At 31.1% G+C, this 15,315-nt stretch overlaps 4 protein-coding genes across 8 annotated transcripts; 3 read left to right on the plus strand and 1 right to left on the minus strand.

Moving 5' to 3' along the window:
• Window positions 1-50: 50 nt before the first annotated feature.
• On the minus strand, window positions 51-14,963 carry Chrac-14 (DNA polymerase epsilon subunit 3 Chrac-14). Of its 5 annotated transcripts, none has more exons than XM_074245307.1 (11): window positions 14,828-14,961; window positions 5,565-5,661; window positions 3,471-3,599; window positions 2,573-3,280; window positions 2,304-2,461; window positions 2,116-2,239; window positions 1,923-2,055; window positions 1,635-1,845; window positions 1,210-1,549; window positions 916-1,134; window positions 51-843 (listed from the first exon to the last, which is right to left on the minus strand). In XM_074245307.1, exons 3-11 carry the CDS (start codon window positions 3,594-3,596, stop codon window positions 256-258), a joined length of 2,607 nt encoding a protein of 868 aa, XP_074101408.1. In that variant the 5' UTR covers window positions 3,597-3,599; window positions 5,565-5,661; window positions 14,828-14,961; the 3' UTR covers window positions 51-255. The 5 variants fall into 5 exon arrangements, with proteins under 5 accessions (XP_074101408.1, XP_074101410.1, XP_074101409.1 ...); XM_074245309.1 differs by having other exon boundaries at window positions 5,561-5,661; XM_074245308.1 differs by lacking the exon at window positions 5,565-5,661 and having other exon boundaries at window positions 14,828-14,963.
• Window positions 3,662-8,017, plus strand: LOC141528992 (uncharacterized). The gene is made up of 5 exons (XM_074245315.1): window positions 3,662-5,671; window positions 6,365-6,704; window positions 7,460-7,586; window positions 7,652-7,815; window positions 7,882-8,017. Exons 1-5 carry the CDS (start codon window positions 4,480-4,482, stop codon window positions 7,973-7,975), a joined length of 1,917 nt encoding a protein of 638 aa, XP_074101416.1. The 5' UTR covers window positions 3,662-4,479; the 3' UTR covers window positions 7,976-8,017.
• Window positions 8,317-11,771, plus strand: LOC141529004 (E3 ubiquitin-protein ligase LRSAM1). The gene is given in 9 exon segments (XM_074245334.1): window positions 8,317-8,574; window positions 8,673-8,915; window positions 8,982-9,386; window positions 9,496-9,525; window positions 9,649-10,021; window positions 10,091-10,434; window positions 10,494-10,814; window positions 10,895-11,095; window positions 11,176-11,771. Coding segments are annotated over 9 exon segments (2,115 nt in total). The 5' UTR covers window positions 8,317-8,502; the 3' UTR covers window positions 11,302-11,771.
• Window positions 12,678-14,767, plus strand: LOC141528614 (gamma-soluble NSF attachment protein-like). The gene is made up of 8 exons (XM_074244761.1): window positions 12,678-12,835; window positions 12,898-12,965; window positions 13,056-13,140; window positions 13,217-13,234; window positions 13,296-13,503; window positions 13,580-13,828; window positions 13,905-14,156; window positions 14,249-14,767. Exons 1-8 carry the CDS (start codon window positions 12,786-12,788, stop codon window positions 14,405-14,407), a joined length of 1,089 nt encoding a protein of 362 aa, XP_074100862.1. The 5' UTR covers window positions 12,678-12,785; the 3' UTR covers window positions 14,408-14,767.
• Window positions 14,964-15,315: the final 352 nt, after the last annotated feature.

Consider the following 15,315-nt stretch of genomic DNA (forward strand, 5'->3'; position numbering starts at 1 on the left):
CGCTCTCTTTATGTCTACTCCTTAAAACTGTAAAAAATAAAACGCGCTAATTTTTAAACCATAATATTTATTGAAGAAAAATATAAAAATTATTAATTAGAAAATGTTTATTACAAAAATATAAAATATAATAAGTTATATTTATTTTTTGTTTATTTAAATTAATGAAAGAAAAATAATAATTAATGAATCTTTTATAAAGATGTTAGTGGGACAAAATAAATGATGACTAAATATGCACTAACAGTACATTTATCATTCATCAATAAATTTAAGACAAGCTTCAGTCAATTTTTCAAGGACATCAGCACTTAAATTATATTTATTATCAATAATATGAATTAAATCATTAGCAATTTTATTCGCCTGCTGATCAACAGTATCAGGAATTATTTTTGCCATTTTTTTCTCTCTTTCCCGTGTTTCTTCAATGTAACATTTGTGAGCACTCGATAATTTATCCATGTTTTCCGCAAATAATTTTAAAAAATCATTAATATCGGTAAATTCACTAGATAATTTTTTGACACTGCGTTTTTTCAAATAATTCGGAACAATTTCCAGTAAATTGTACTTTTTGGTGATAGTTGAGCCTAATTTCAGAATAAAGTCTTGATCGGCTCCCTTCTCAACGATGTACTCGAAGGTTTCCAGTGCTTCTTGATGAACTATAGCCGAACTGCTGCTCAACAAATAACACATTAAATTAATCATTACAACCCTCGCATCTACTTGCCCCGGAGGTATCTTCAATAACTTTGAATTTTTTTTTATGAAGCGACAGACTTCGACCAAATGGATCTCGGGTAATTTTATCATATGGACTATCTCCTTAGCGAGGACCTTTAAAATTAAATAAAATAATTGATTAATTGGCTTTAAAGAAAAAAAAATTTTATTTTTTTATTTTTTTACCTGCAAAACACTCCAGTTAAAAGCACTCGTGTTGGTCGATCTTTTAAAAATCGTACAATTAAATATAATCATTATTAAATCGTACATAGTACGCGATTGAAAATCATCGTGGATATAATTGAGTGTATCGAAAATTGATTGGAGTATTTTCTGAAGGTCACTCGTGATATCTGGGTTATCGTCTATTTTGTCGATACTTTTTAAAGTTAATACATTCACCTGCGGAAATAAAAAATAAATTATCTGCTAATAAATGAAAGGTAAAATATGTAGGTAGTTAAAAGTTTATCTTACAAAGTTGATCCAATTTTTGACAGAAGGTTGAAATCGTAACTCCTGGTGGAACTGCGATAAATCAAATGAATCGACTGTCATCAATTTTTTATAGGCTGTCAGAAGTTTTTCTCGTGACTCCACTATTTTAGGCGATTTTAAAATTAGTAAAAGAGTAGCTGGGCTTTGACAGATTTCATGGAACTTATTTTGGTTATTACTACCCATACATATGTACTCGTAAATTATTAGCTTGCTAATCAATGTAACTCCGAGGCTAGTCGACTCTCGTAAGTGAACCTTTTCGTAGACTTCCGAGAGAATTTTTATATGAGAAAAAGACAGTTCTCTTTTAGAATGCCTGAAAAATTTTTATTTATTTATTTATAATTATTATTATTATTATTATTATGATTGGAAATCATTAAAAATATGATTTTAATTACCTGTATAAATATTTTAAAATATCAAAGCAAAGCAGCGAAGGCCAAAATTTTTCATTAAGTAAATTCTTAAAAATAATCAATTCTAGATCCTTAAATTTTGCTTCAAAAATACACTCACAAATTTTTCTCAATGTATAATTATAAATACTCATGAATTCTGTTTCTAAACGATTGGGTATTTTTACTTTAGTCGTCATACATTCTTCTTTAACTATTACCAATAAACCATCAATTAATTAACCAATTGATTTAATAATCAAGAATATTAATTCAGATAATTATACTTACAGTAAATTAAATTATTAATGGCTATTTTAATTTTTTCATTGGCATCAAGATTACTACTTAGTAAAGTTACATGATATCCCAATAGGTATTCAAAATTCGCGCTCGCCATTTCTTCTTCTCTACTTTTAAGTTCCTGAATAAAATCAAGTCATTATTAATAATAAATTTATAATAAAAATATTAACGTATTTACCTCATGCAATATTTTACAGTTTTTGTAATAATTATTATACTCATCTATCCAATTGAGAAGAAATATCGATTTGCGCTCGTATTTTCCTGGCAAATGCTTTATAAACATTTTCGTAGAATAAAAACTGAAATAGAAATAATTATTAAGAAATTAATTAAAATAGTTAAGATTAAAAAAAAAACAATTACCTAGATAGTTGAAAAAGAAAAGTTACCATCGCGCGAACCCATTGATGATTTGAGCTTAAATTAACCGAATCATCATCTACGTAGCTATGAAAATGATAAAGTACTCCCAGTAATAAATTAATACATTTTGCTCTTTTAGAATCATCTTCACTTTTTTTCTAAAATAAAAATAACTAGCATTTATATTTTATCATAATAATAATTGCACTGGCCAGAAAATTTTCGTTATTCTTTTAATAATAATATAGTTAATGAGCAGAAATAATTACCGACATATTTTCGTATACCCAAACAATATCACTGGTAATATTTTTAAAATAACTTGTGATCAATTCACGAATCTCTTCATCACCATCGAGAGCCCTGGATACCTCACATTTAAGCTTTTCAAAAGTTTTCCAAGATTGAATCATAGTAGTTACGAAATAAGTAGTAGTTGAAGCGATATCTCCGACATCTTTGATTAAATTTTTAATCATAGGTACATCCTCACTCTGAATGTACAAAGATTTAAAGATAAAACCATAAAAAATTTTAACATTCGAGCAAGTGTCACGATAAATATCCTGCAACAGCAACGGAAGCGAGTGGTTTGGGTAACTCGACCGCTTTTCTTTGCAGTGAAGACAAATTTTTATGACAACCCCAGGAAAGTGTTCTAGAAGACTAGCTATATCAGGAGGGTTTAGTTGTCCCTGCTTTGCCACGTGATTCAAAATATTTTCCCACCGAGTGATAAGATTCTTGCACTGAATCAGCTGAGAGTCGAAAGACGTGGGCATTAAATGTTCAGCAATCTCCGGATCTCCTAAGTTTGCTTCAATCTCGTTGATCAGCTCGTAGATTATTTGCTTCAAGTAAGGACAAGTCTTGGAAAGGATATTCTCTTGGAGTAAATTTAATGGACATGTTGGCAAATATTCTGTTACTATTTTCTTCACTGCTTCTTGTCCTTTTTCTGTAACGCTCAAATTCTCGTGAAAAATTTTTTAATTAAGGAAGAAATACCAAAATTATTATAAAATATTAAATTAAAAAAAAAAAAAAAAAAAAAAAAAAAAAAATATATATATATATATATATATATATATATATATATATATATATATATATATATATATATATATATATATATATATATATATATAATAAAAATAAAAAGGATATTATTAGCTTATTAAGCGAAATATGCCACTGAGGATTGTAAGGAACAGTGATATCGATATCTTCATTGTCATCCATAGTAATTCTTCTTTGAAAAATTATCGAAAGATTGATAATTCTTCTGTGCATTATCTGAACCATAAAAAAAAAAAAAAAAAAAATATAAATAATATAAAAATAAAATTTATTAACTTATATCTGGGTGTTTTATGGTTAAAGTGAAAGAATAATTAATGAAATAAGTTAGGTCGGAGATAATAGATCAGGGTAAGTCTACTACTATAAAGTTTCTAGTGAATTTAAAGTTTACCAGAACACGATCCTAGTAAGCGGAGCGATTCATCGTGAACATATACACATGAAAATTTAAATACATCGACATACATAAGTTGGATCATTAATAAGTTGAATGGATCTGGGAAATGATCGGTAAAGTAACATAAGTTAACATAATAACGTGTAACCAACACCATGGTAACCTTAGGACAACAAGCTGTCAGATGATCAAAGGTAAACTTTTGATCAATAAACGGGTGACTGGAGTTTGGAGAATGTTTGAGGTATATGCCCGCTTAAAACTTTCTTCCTCTTCCTCTTCCTCTTCCTCTTTTTCTTCTTATTTTTCTTGTTCTTCTTGTTCTTCTTGTTCTTCTTGTTCTTCCAGCTGTGTAATAATAGTAGTACTTTAAACACGTACATACTAAAACTCATTTATATTGTATTTGTATTTGTTACTATTTAAGCGGTGTATATAATCCTGTAGTGAGGGTGGTGACGCCAGCACAACGGACTTTATTTCAGAGGGCAATGGATCGCAACTCATGAGTAGTCTAGTCAGTCCGCGTGTACCTCCCGACAACGATTCATTGTTCCTTTTAACATTTCGTTTATTTAGTTAGTTATTACTTCATTAGTTCATTAACCTTTTCAAAGTTATAATTCTAATTAATTAATTAATCTTCATTTCTTCATTTAATTATTTATACTTGAATTTCACAATTATAGTTTTAAAATGTCAAGACCGACTCGACAATTATCGCTTCAGCCACGTCCGACCCAGCGAACGCAAATCCGACGACAGAAATCGGCAGATGGAACCGGTAACAAACCGTGGCCTGTTGAGAGGCCCAAAGTAAAGATCGCGTGGTCATCTTCAGGACTGGAAGAAACCAAAGTCGAGGTAGTCGCGTCACGAATCGGAACATCAGCGAAAACCCGCGGGCTGTCCAGCTCCTCGTTGATTAATTCCGACAAGGCGACTATTTTGTATTCGCGCCAGGAGCTGGCCGAGAGATTGCGTCTTGCGTGGAAACAGAGAGAGGCCAACAAATCGAACATAGACATTTTTCTGGCCCATGAAATTATTGATGAGTCCTCGCGCTGCGACTCGAGATTGTCAACGATAAGCTGCGATATTATGAAAAATAACCAGGAAATTTTCACTCTTGGAATCTCTCCTGATTCCTCGGTCGACTATGAACAGCCAGAAAGTGTTGATGGCAGCAAGGAGAAGCTGTTGGACGCCAGAGCTAAAAGAGCTTCTTTCCAATCGGGGACAAATGTCGCTTTTATGGGACCAATCAATAAACTCATCAAGGAAGGATCATCAGACAGAATTTTGGAGAAAAAGGAACGCGCTGTCACACCAGATTTTAAGGTCAATAAAAGAACAAACTCTGCACCTCCCTCATCTCAAAGACGAGGATCTCCGATAACTTTGGGACACTTGGGTGCAGCTCGTCCAAAAGTTAACATTGTGATAGACACTCCGAAGATTTTACGCCCCAAAGATCCAGTTAGGATTGACAGAAAAGACACTGGACAAAAGGCTTCAAGCCCTTATGAAGAGTCCAAAAGTGTTTCGCCCAATTACAGCTCTGGGGAGAAGATCCAGGGGAAGTTTATGACCAAAAAGAGGACCAGAACTGGAAAACGGAGAGTTGAAGAATCTGGAGCGAAGAAAAGCGAATGCAAGCAAAATCCTGATGTGATTACCATGGTATCGTTGGTCAGTGACGCTGACAGTGATTCTGAGGTTGAGAAAAACTCTCCAAAGGATGATAAATTGGTGAGACAGCTTAGAAGCAATTTACCTACCACGCCGATAATCAAGAGCTGCTCATCTTTGATGATCAACACTGAGAGTCTGAGCGTTTTTTCTGGTGATAATTGTCTGTTGCCTCCCAGAAGACCTCTGAAATCAGGTACAAGTAATTTTAATATATATATATATATATATATATATATATATATATATATATATATATATATATATATATATATATATATATATATATATATATATATATATTATGTAGTTTTATTGATTGATTGATTGAATGATTGAATTAGTTGAAGTTGGTATAGGTTATCAGCTAAGAGTGAGTAGTTTAAAATTTTTTTTAAGTGATAGAGAAGTTTTAAATTAGTTTTTGAAAGTTTCTGTGAAATGGGCGTTTGCAGTTTGTTTTTTGGTATGTTTGCTAGCTGTGGCGCTCAAGAAGAGAGCGGGGATAAGAGAATGAAAAGTGATTGAGAATTTTTGGAATTTGCATGTCTTCCGTCACAGTAACGCCTTCGCGGTATTAGGTGATTGTCGAGAAGTGCACGAAATAATCCTAGAGTGGTGGACTAATTAGACTAGACGATACGACACGCGAGCATTCTTGTTTCTCACAACAGATATTGCATATCTTTACGCTTTAACTTGTGTTAAATTCTCAATCTAAAAACATTATAAAAGAAGCAAAACTTTTTAATAATTCAAGCTTATAAATAAGTACTCGTTGATAATTTAATTGAGTTGCGATAAAATTTTTTAAATTATTCTATTATTCGGTGTCAAAATTTCAATCATCTTCAGTTGATTAAAAAATAATTTAATTATTATTTTTCAGTTTCTTTTCAGCAAGACTCGATCGATGGGGATCTGATTCGCCCGAGAAGTGAAGATAAGAAAATGAATTTTTACACCAAAAGCCTTTCTCGGGTGAGCGTTAATCAGCCAGAGCTAGGTGCTGCAACTCGTACTTCGCCACTCGATGAAATGAAGCGTCCGTGGCTTAAAATAGCTTCTTCTGAGCTGGCGACATCTGTCGCTTTCTGGAAATCCTCTGAAGAGGATTGTCCTCTTACGGACAGAGAGAAGAGGTGTTTAGTGGTCCCCATTGGCGACCCACAGGACAAAAAAAGGAAACTGCTGTTGCAACGTACCAAAAGTGTGCCATGTCGACACATGTAAGGATGCTTTTTTATTTTTTATATAAAATTGATTTGGAGATTCGTGACAAATTTTATAGCGTCCTTGGCCCTAAATTCAAAGTAAATAATTTGCATAATACATTTTTGCATTTTACATTACTGATTACATTTAAATACTGCAAGTAAAATGGGAAAAAAAAAAAAAGAGTAATTCAAGAGAGTTATGAGCTCTCGAAAAAAGATAAATAATAAAAATTTATTATTTTTTTTTTAAGATAAGCCGAGGTACACGAATGAAATTCGATTCACGGATGATTTATTGGCTAGCAAGAGTAAATGTAATGAGTTTAAAAAAAATATTAATATGTATATAGATGATAAAAATGAGAATGAGGTAGGGATAAAGGAGGGCATCCAATACAAATGCGAAGGGCAAATACGTCGTGGTACCATCTAGTATCTAGTTCCTCAGACTTATGTTATATAGACACATTATTATATATACATATATGTCTATATGTATTTTATGGATGCATATACAAGCATATAGGAGCAATCTCTTTCTATTCTCTTGATATGATGCATAACTTTATTTCAATTGCTTGCTATCTGTCTTTTTTATTTTTAAATAGTGTCAGAATCAAAAAGATGATAAGAGAATTATTTTATGACAGAACGACAGTGGCACGCAACCCTTTAAACCTTATAGGGTTTTTATTTCCTGAATTTTATGATGCACTTCAATTTTTTGTTGGCTCTTAAGTTATTATTTTATTTTTCTGTGCTTTTAGGAACGATGAAAACCAATTGGCGATGCAAGTCGAGGCTAAGGAGACCGCAGTTACTACTGATAAACAAACAGAGTTGTCTTCCATTCAGCGAACTGATACCACCGTTTTTCCTCAGACTATTTCCAAAGTAAGTAGTACACTCTGTGGTTATTTATTGTTAAGTTAATATATATATTTTTTTTATTTTTTCAGATTATACAGAGGAGTAGCTTCAACGAGAGAACTATTGATATAAGAATGGAGAATGACAGTCAGGCAGTGCCTGTCTTGGGGACTACCAAAGAAAAAGAATGCTGGCATCTTTATAGAAGGATGTGTGATAAAGGAGTCTGCGTTTCATTTGATACCGTTCTGAGGTAATTATTTTATTTTATTTATTTATTTATTAAGAATTAATTGATTTTTGATTTACTGTTGAATAGGGGAATGCTCACACCTACGGAATACCGATTGAGAAGAAGAGAAATCACCATAGCAAGAGGAGAAGGAAGTTCGATAAACTTCCTCAGAAGATAGTTCTAATAAACGTTTACAAAAATGATATATTTGTAGGAATAAATAAATAAATTTCATTAAAAAAAATTTATAATAGTTAAATTTTTTTAATTTAATTTTAGAGAAAGAAGAAATATAAAATTGATAATTTTTGTAATTGTTTATTAAATTTTTTAGTAAAAATTAGTTTTTCTAATAATTTTATAACTTCGCGCTTTAATTTCTAGAAATCTATTTTATCCACGTAAGATTAATAAAAAGAGGATATTATATATTGTATGATAAGCGAAGATTTAATTTGTTAAAAAATATAGATAGAGCCATGGGACTATTATTGTCAATAGAGTGGAATGATAACAAAGGCCTAAACACGCCATCGTTAATCATAATTTTACTAGTATATAGTAAATATAATGATGTCGAGTAATAGATATAGAATAAAAATTTTTCATCATCTAGGGTAGTAACTACCGTAATCAATAAAGTAAATAAATAATCAGTAATGCTACCAAACAATAATATATCATCGTCCTGACATAAGTACAAAAATGTCGTTTAGGAAGCATAATAATAAATACACTGTCGACTTCAAAGCGCGACTTGAGCATAAATTATACCTGGTAAATAAACTTAATTATTAATTTATTTTTATTTACATGTTGCGTCACATTGCGTTTGACATTGACATTGAAAATTAATATTGAAAATTATTTTTCAGGCCAGAGAAAATCCAGAACCAATTTTTGATATTTCAAATTGTGCGTTAAAAACAATTCCATCGGGTATATTTTCACTTTGCAAAGTATTTAGAAAAAAAGAATTAAAATTAAATGTTAATAAATTAACTTCATTATCCGGGGGCGGGCAATTGGAGGATTTATCGCTGATTAAATTACTTGATATTAGTGACAATGAGTTTGTTAATTTACCTAGTGATATTTATCATCTAGAATTACTTGAAGTAAGTATATTTTTAATATTTAACCAATTTAAATTCAATTAAATAATTTATTTATTTATTTTTTAGGAACTTTATTTGCAGAATAATTATTTTAAAAAATTACCAACAGAAATAACCGAATTATCGAAGCTCAAAATTCTAAATGTATCAAATAATAAATTAAAATTTCTTCCCGATACAATGGGAAGTTTAAAAAATTTAAATATCCTGGATATAAGTGACAATCCGCTGACAAAATTACCAAAGTCACTGGGGGAAGCACAAAAATTGATAGAATTAAAGCTAGACAATGTTGATTTAATTTATCCCCCGCTGTTTGTTGTCCAAGGTGGTGCCATAGCAATTGTCGCGTACTTGGCGCAAGAATTAGGTGTCAATTACGTGGCGCGTGATGCATTTCTGGATGCACAATTAGAAAAATTACATAATAATGACAATGAAAGGCTGGTAGAGATTAAAGATAATTTACAGGTTTTTCTCTAATTTTACTCTATTAAGAAAAAAAAAAAAATTTCTTTTTAATTATTTTATTTATTTACCTGTTTATTTATTTAATGCGTTATTTTATTTTGTTCCTTAGGTAGCATTAATGCAACTAGAAACATCAAAGGCACGTTTAATCATCTATTTTATTTTATCCATCAATCGCGCTTTTTAAAACTCATAATATTTTTTTTTTTTTTTTTTTTTTTTTTTTTTTTTTTTTTTTTTTTTTTTTTTTTTTTTTTTTTAGTAGAGACGTCAGAATGCTCTGCTGGAGGTCGAGAAGAACATCCGAGAGCAACAAGAGTACGAGTTACACCTGCAGTCTATTAATAAAGACATGAAGAAGAAATTGCTGGAGGATTTGGTGGAGCAGCAAACGAGATTGGAGTCGGAGATCGAGCGAGTCCAGCAAGAACGCGAATTAAATCGCAATAAATTGTTGTCTTTTATTTATAACGCTGAGCAAGAAGCTGACAGCGTTATTGAGAAGTTTTTGAGGAGCTCGGAAGCTGAACGGCTTGCACAAGCTCAGCTTTTGGAGATGGAAAATAAAGAGCAGCTGGAATTGCTGTCACAGTCTCATTTAGATCAATCTTCATGCCGAACTCGTGAAACACTTTGTAATTTATTTTATTATTTATTTATTAATGAAGAAATAATTTGATTTATTAATTAAATTAATTATTCAGTGTCGATGGAGGAGCTGCTGAAGGAAGAATTATTGACGGAAAAAAAAATAGAAGAGTATAATAAATTCCGTGACTGTAATGCTCAATCGTTGTTAACATTAGAATTAAGGAGTAATAATCATCTAGCTTCAATAGTTGAAAATCAAAAACAAGACCGCGAAGAAATGATAAACCAGCTGCGCAGGGATGAGAGTCTGCAAAAGGCTGCTCTGACTGCTTTGTTGGAGCGTAGCGACGCCAGATCTTGGAGTATCGTCCAACAAGTGCACTTGATCCAGTCCCAGTTAGTTACTCTGACTAATATTGAGTTGGAGCGGAAGAAATTGGAAATTACTCAACAAATTGTGAGTTTTTAATCAATTTTATTGTATAGATAATTAATTATCAATTTTATTATTTTTAGAATGATATTTCTGACAAGAGAATTATATTGAGTAACATCCTAGTGGGTTTGTTGGAGCAGCAAGATAAAAGACGAGCAGAGCTACTGGAGACGATTAAAAAAATAGAATTAATCCGCGACAACGACACCGAACGTCGCGGAAGTTTGTTCTGGCTGATGCAGTATCAGTCCCTGATGGAAGCGCGGCCTCAAGGGTTGCTCGAAGGATTGGAGCCGATGCTAGTCAGACATGTAGCGATCGCTGGGGCTCTTCACTGCCTGCCTTTCTTGGCTTCTCTGTCGTCACTGTTGCCCAATGTTAATCACGATCAACTTATTTCGGTTTGTATTAATTTATTTTGCATCAATATTATTTATTAATTTGATAAATAATTTTTTTTTTTTTTTTTTTTTTTTTTTAGATTGGAATCAATAATGCAGAGGATAGACAAGCGATTATATTGGCGGTAGAAAATTATAATGTAGAGAAAAAATTAAGCTCAGAAGAAACGCAATTACCAACCGCACCGATTGATGAACCGTGTAGCAGTAATACAAATTCACAAGACAGAGATATTTCATGGGTTGATATGACTGAATGTGTCGTTTGTTTTGATTCACAGGTCAGTATTTTTGTTTGTAATTAATTACAATTACTTGTGGATTTAATTGACTGTATTTTTTTTTTTTTTTTTTTTTCCAGTGTGAAATAATTTTTATACCATGTGGTCATCTTTGTTGTTGCGCGAAATGTTCGAATATGTTAATAAACGAATGCCCAATGTGCCGCGGCTCTATACAGCGCAAAATTCAAGTACACAGGCCTTGAATTTCCATTCCAATATTTTTTTTTTTTTTTTTTTTTTTTTTTTTTTTTTTTTTTTTTTTTTATAGAATATTAAATGAAATTAATTTTTATCAAAATACTCATCACAAAGCTTTCATTAATTAAATAAAATCACTAGAATTCACAAAATTGCTTTTTTAAAACTAATAACAATTTCATATTAATAATATAAATTTTTTAATAATAAAATTAAAGGTTTTTATACCACAATTTGCCTAATTATCAGCAATTAACGACTTAATGAGAGTGAATACATGAAACAAAAAAACAAAATGTAAATTGCATTTTTGTGCCTCGTTAAATCGTTTGTAAACCAAAATTAAGTGAGTACTGAATGAATAGACTTTAATAATTAATAATAATAATAATAATTTAATTGTTAATCTTTATAAATACACCGTGTAAAAAGTTTTTAATGTAATACAATAAGTAAAATAAATTTTAAAAAACCAGTTACTCGTCATCAATCATTTCTACCTCGTTGCTGTCTTTGTCATCAGGTTTCTGGCTCTTTTTCTTACTCGCGTCCTTCTTCTCTTTCTGGGACTTGCGGAAATTGTTGAGCGCGTCCTGGAGCGAGTCCACGAACCTGTCAAACTCAATGTCCTCCATGGCTTGCAAAACATCTGGACCCGTTATCGTTTTCCGGTTAGTTTTCTTGGCGACGGTGTTCGCTGAGGTTGTCAGGTACAAGATAAAAATAGACGCCGCTTTCGCGATAGCTACTTTGGCTTCCTTGCCAATTGTCACTCCTTCTGGAAGTGCTTCTTTTATAATCCGAGTCACTACTGCGTTAGGTAGATTCAGATCTTCTAATTTTTCAGCCATCTAAAATAAAAATACACTTTTTATAAATTTCTTGATAATAAAAATAAATTTTGAGGTTATGTCTCAGTTTTACAATAATTATAGATTAAAAAATTAAGTACTTACATTTTTATATATTTGTATGGATTATTAAACAATTAAAAATATTAATTATCATAAAATATTAATTTAATAATTAATATATTTGTAAAACAATCACACAAACAATTTCCCGCCAACTTTGTTTACACTTTTAAATATACTAACTGAGTTAAAAAAATTACTCACTCATTAATTTTTAAGATAATAAAAATATTACAATTGTTATTTGAATAAATAATTAATTTAATTTATTATTTATTTCTCCAATAAATTAAAAAAAAAAAAAATAATTCTTGTTGTTACAGTTGAAATCAAGAATGTTTTTTGGAGACTTAAATATTACCAACTGTTTCCCCTAGAAAAAAAAAAAAAATTCTAGTGACATTTTATCAATAATTATGGCAATTATCGAGTGTATTATTGACATACAATATATGTATGTTGGTGTTGGAAAAAGATAAGGATTTCAACGTAGTCTAGATTTTTGACAAGTACTAAAAAGAATTAAATTTTCCAATTTGTCATTGACAAATAAATAAAGAATCATAAAAAAGAAAATGTCGAAAATTGAGGAGGGCAATGCTCACATGCGAGCTGCGGAAAAAAGGTAATTTTTTTTTTTCAACATTCTGTCATAATTATTAATATATTTCTGTTAATTGTTTTTAGTTTAAAAACAACCTTACTGAAATGGAGACCCGACTACGAGGTTGCTGCCGATGAGTACAATCAAGCAGGTATTTTTAAAAATCAATAATTTTTATTAATAATATTCTATGTATAATAAAAATCAGTATTGTTAACTGGGTGAGTTCATTTGTTTTTAGCTACTTGCTTCAGGATTGCCAAGTCTTTTAAACAATGCAAGGAAGCTCTAGTAAAAGCTTCTGATTGTTATAAGGAAAATCGATCGTATCCTTTTATTTAGATAAATATTAATCAAAAACTATGTTAATTTTTATCTGTAAAATCCTTAATAATTTATTAGATGGTTCCATGCTGCTAAGTAAGTATTTTTTAATAATTTTTGTGACAAATAATGGATTAATTTGATTTGTTTTGTCCAGGAGTTTAGAACAAGTGTTACTGATATGCAGAGACATGAATGAGATGTCAGAAGTACCGAAATTGGCACATCGATCATGTTCTCTGTATCAACAACACGGATCACAGGAATCTGGTGCGACGGTTCTTGATAAGGCTGGCAAAATGTTGGAATCAAGTGATCCTGAAGCTGCTTTACCATTATTTCAGCGCGCAGCTGAGATTGTTTTGGTTGGTTATTGTTATTATTATTAATTAAATAATTAAACTTGACAGTGTGAATTTTTTACCGAATTATTGATTACAGGGTGAAGATAGTCCCCGACAATCGGCTGAATATTTGAGCCGCGTAGCGAGAATATTTGTTAAATTAAAAAAATACGACGAAGCTGCTAACGCAATTCGCCGAGAAATAGACATGTATCAACGAATTGAGCATCAGCCATCAGTGGGACGGCTGGCTGTCGTGTTAGTGCTGATACAGTTGGCGAGAGGTGACCAGGTGGCTGCTGAAAAAGCCTTTAGAGAATGGGGGAATTATTGTGATGCCCCAGAGGTTATTATTCGCTTATTAAATAAATTATTTATCAATTATTAAAAGGCAAATTTATCAATTGTAAAATTACTTAAAGATCCAAACATTGGAAATGCTTCTGCAAGCTTATGACAATGAAGATGCCAATGCAGCTCGCGCTGCGCTTAATAGTCCGTTTATAAAGCACATGGACATCGAGTATGCTAAGTTGGCCCGAGGATTACCTCTCCCTCAGCAAGAGTACGCAGTGCCACCAGCTGGGGTGAGACCCAATGCCGAAGAACCCTATGTTTCGTCGTCATCAGTGCAGGATAAACAGCGCGAAACTGTTCGCGCAGAAGTTAGCCATGTTAGTAGTTGCTGCTGTTATTATTATTATTTTAAATGATTTTTTTTTTTTCAACGATTTTATGAAATAAAATTATTTATCTTTTTATCCAGGAAACCGAGCCCATTGAAAAAGCTATGGCGGCGACTAACATCACGAAAAAACTAGGCGAAGATGAAGAAGAAGAAGAGGAAAAAGACAAGACTCCTAGTCCAGTTGAAGAAAAAGACAAAAACAAAGATATTGACGAGTATGAGGAGGGCTTATGTTAATTTTATTAATAAATATATAAGAACTCGATTATTGATACTATTATCAATTAAATATAAAATATAAAGATTAATCTAAGATTATTTTTGTTGCTCATAACAGAGGATTATTATTGTAGTGGCTTTAACATAGCAATCAAATGCATTTAAAATATTAACAACTATTATTACTGAATCTAATGCGTAAAATTATGATAAATTATTAAATTTATTATCATTGCTTCTTTAAATAATTTATTCATTGATATTTTATTAAAAATAAATTATTTCTAAGTCAGTAATTTAACTGATGATAATTATTGATAAAGAATTTAAATTAGTTATGAAAAACAAATTGTATTTATGTTGGAGAATAAAAAATAAATAGGTTAGAATACACAGATAAATTTTTCGAAAAAAATTAATTTATTTAAAAAAGCTTACCTTTAATTTGAAGACATCTGAAAGAGTGTGGAGTGTAACTGATGTGATAGCTGTCAAGTTTTCACTAAATTAACTCGTTTTACTGATAATTAAAGTAATTGTAAACACTTTGGACGGTACCACGCACGGATTAGGCGGGAAGACTGTTTTTAAACGGAAAAAAATGCGCCATCTGCTGAGGATGGTAAGAAATACTTTTTCTTCGGAATTAGTCGGGAAGTCGAGTGTGCCCGAATACAGCCGAGGTTTTGTTTTAAAACCAGTCGGTGTTGTGTTCTTGGATCTAGTGTTAGTGTTTGATTCAGGTGTCAGTTTTTTGTGTGATTATTTTTTTTAATAAGTGTAGTTATAATTATAAAATTATACTTTAATTTAATAAAATCGGTACTAAAGTATAGTTTAATTATTATTGACTGAAAGTTTTTATTTTTGAAAAAAAAAAAAATTCCAATATATTTTGCAAATTGAAGAAAAAATAAATTTTTATT

This window comes from Cotesia typhae, unplaced genomic scaffold (genome assembly GCF_013202065.1).
Source record: "Cotesia typhae breed Kobodo isofemale line unplaced genomic scaffold, CoteBio_Ctyphae contig_44, whole genome shotgun sequence".
Taxonomy (NCBI): Eukaryota; Metazoa; Arthropoda; class Insecta; order Hymenoptera; family Braconidae; genus Cotesia; species Cotesia typhae.

Bases quoted from the DNA above. Each gene is read 5' to 3' on its own strand.
- LOC141528614 (XM_074244761.1), top strand. From the start codon at position 12,786: ATGTCGAAAATTGAGGAGGGCAATGCTCACATGCGAGCTGCGGAAAAA. The intron at 12,966-13,055 runs GTATTTTTAAAA...ATTTGTTTTTAG, and splicing joins CGATGAGTACAATCAAGCAG to CTACTTGCTTCAGGATTGCC. The intron at 13,504-13,579 runs GTTGGTTATTGT...TATTGATTACAG, and splicing joins GCGCAGCTGAGATTGTTTTG to GGTGAAGATAGTCCCCGACA.
- Chrac-14 (XM_074245308.1), bottom strand. From the start codon at position 3,596: ATGCACAGAAGAATTATCAATCTTTCGATAATTTTTCAAAGAAGAATT. The intron at 2,462-2,572 runs GTAATTATTTCT...TTTTTATTTTAG, and splicing joins GGGTATACGAAAATATGTCG to AAAAAAAGTGAAGATGATTC. The intron at 1,846-1,922 runs GTAAGTATAATT...TATTGGTAATAG, and splicing joins CATTAATAATTTAATTTACT to TTAAAGAAGAATGTATGACG.
- LOC141528992 (XM_074245315.1), top strand. From the start codon at position 4,480: ATGTCAAGACCGACTCGACAATTATCGCTTCAGCCACGTCCGACCCAG. The intron at 5,672-6,364 runs GTACAAGTAATT...ATTATTTTTCAG, and splicing joins CAGAAGACCTCTGAAATCAG to TTTCTTTTCAGCAAGACTCG. The intron at 6,705-7,459 runs GTAAGGATGCTT...CTGTGCTTTTAG, and splicing joins AGTGTGCCATGTCGACACAT to GAACGATGAAAACCAATTGG.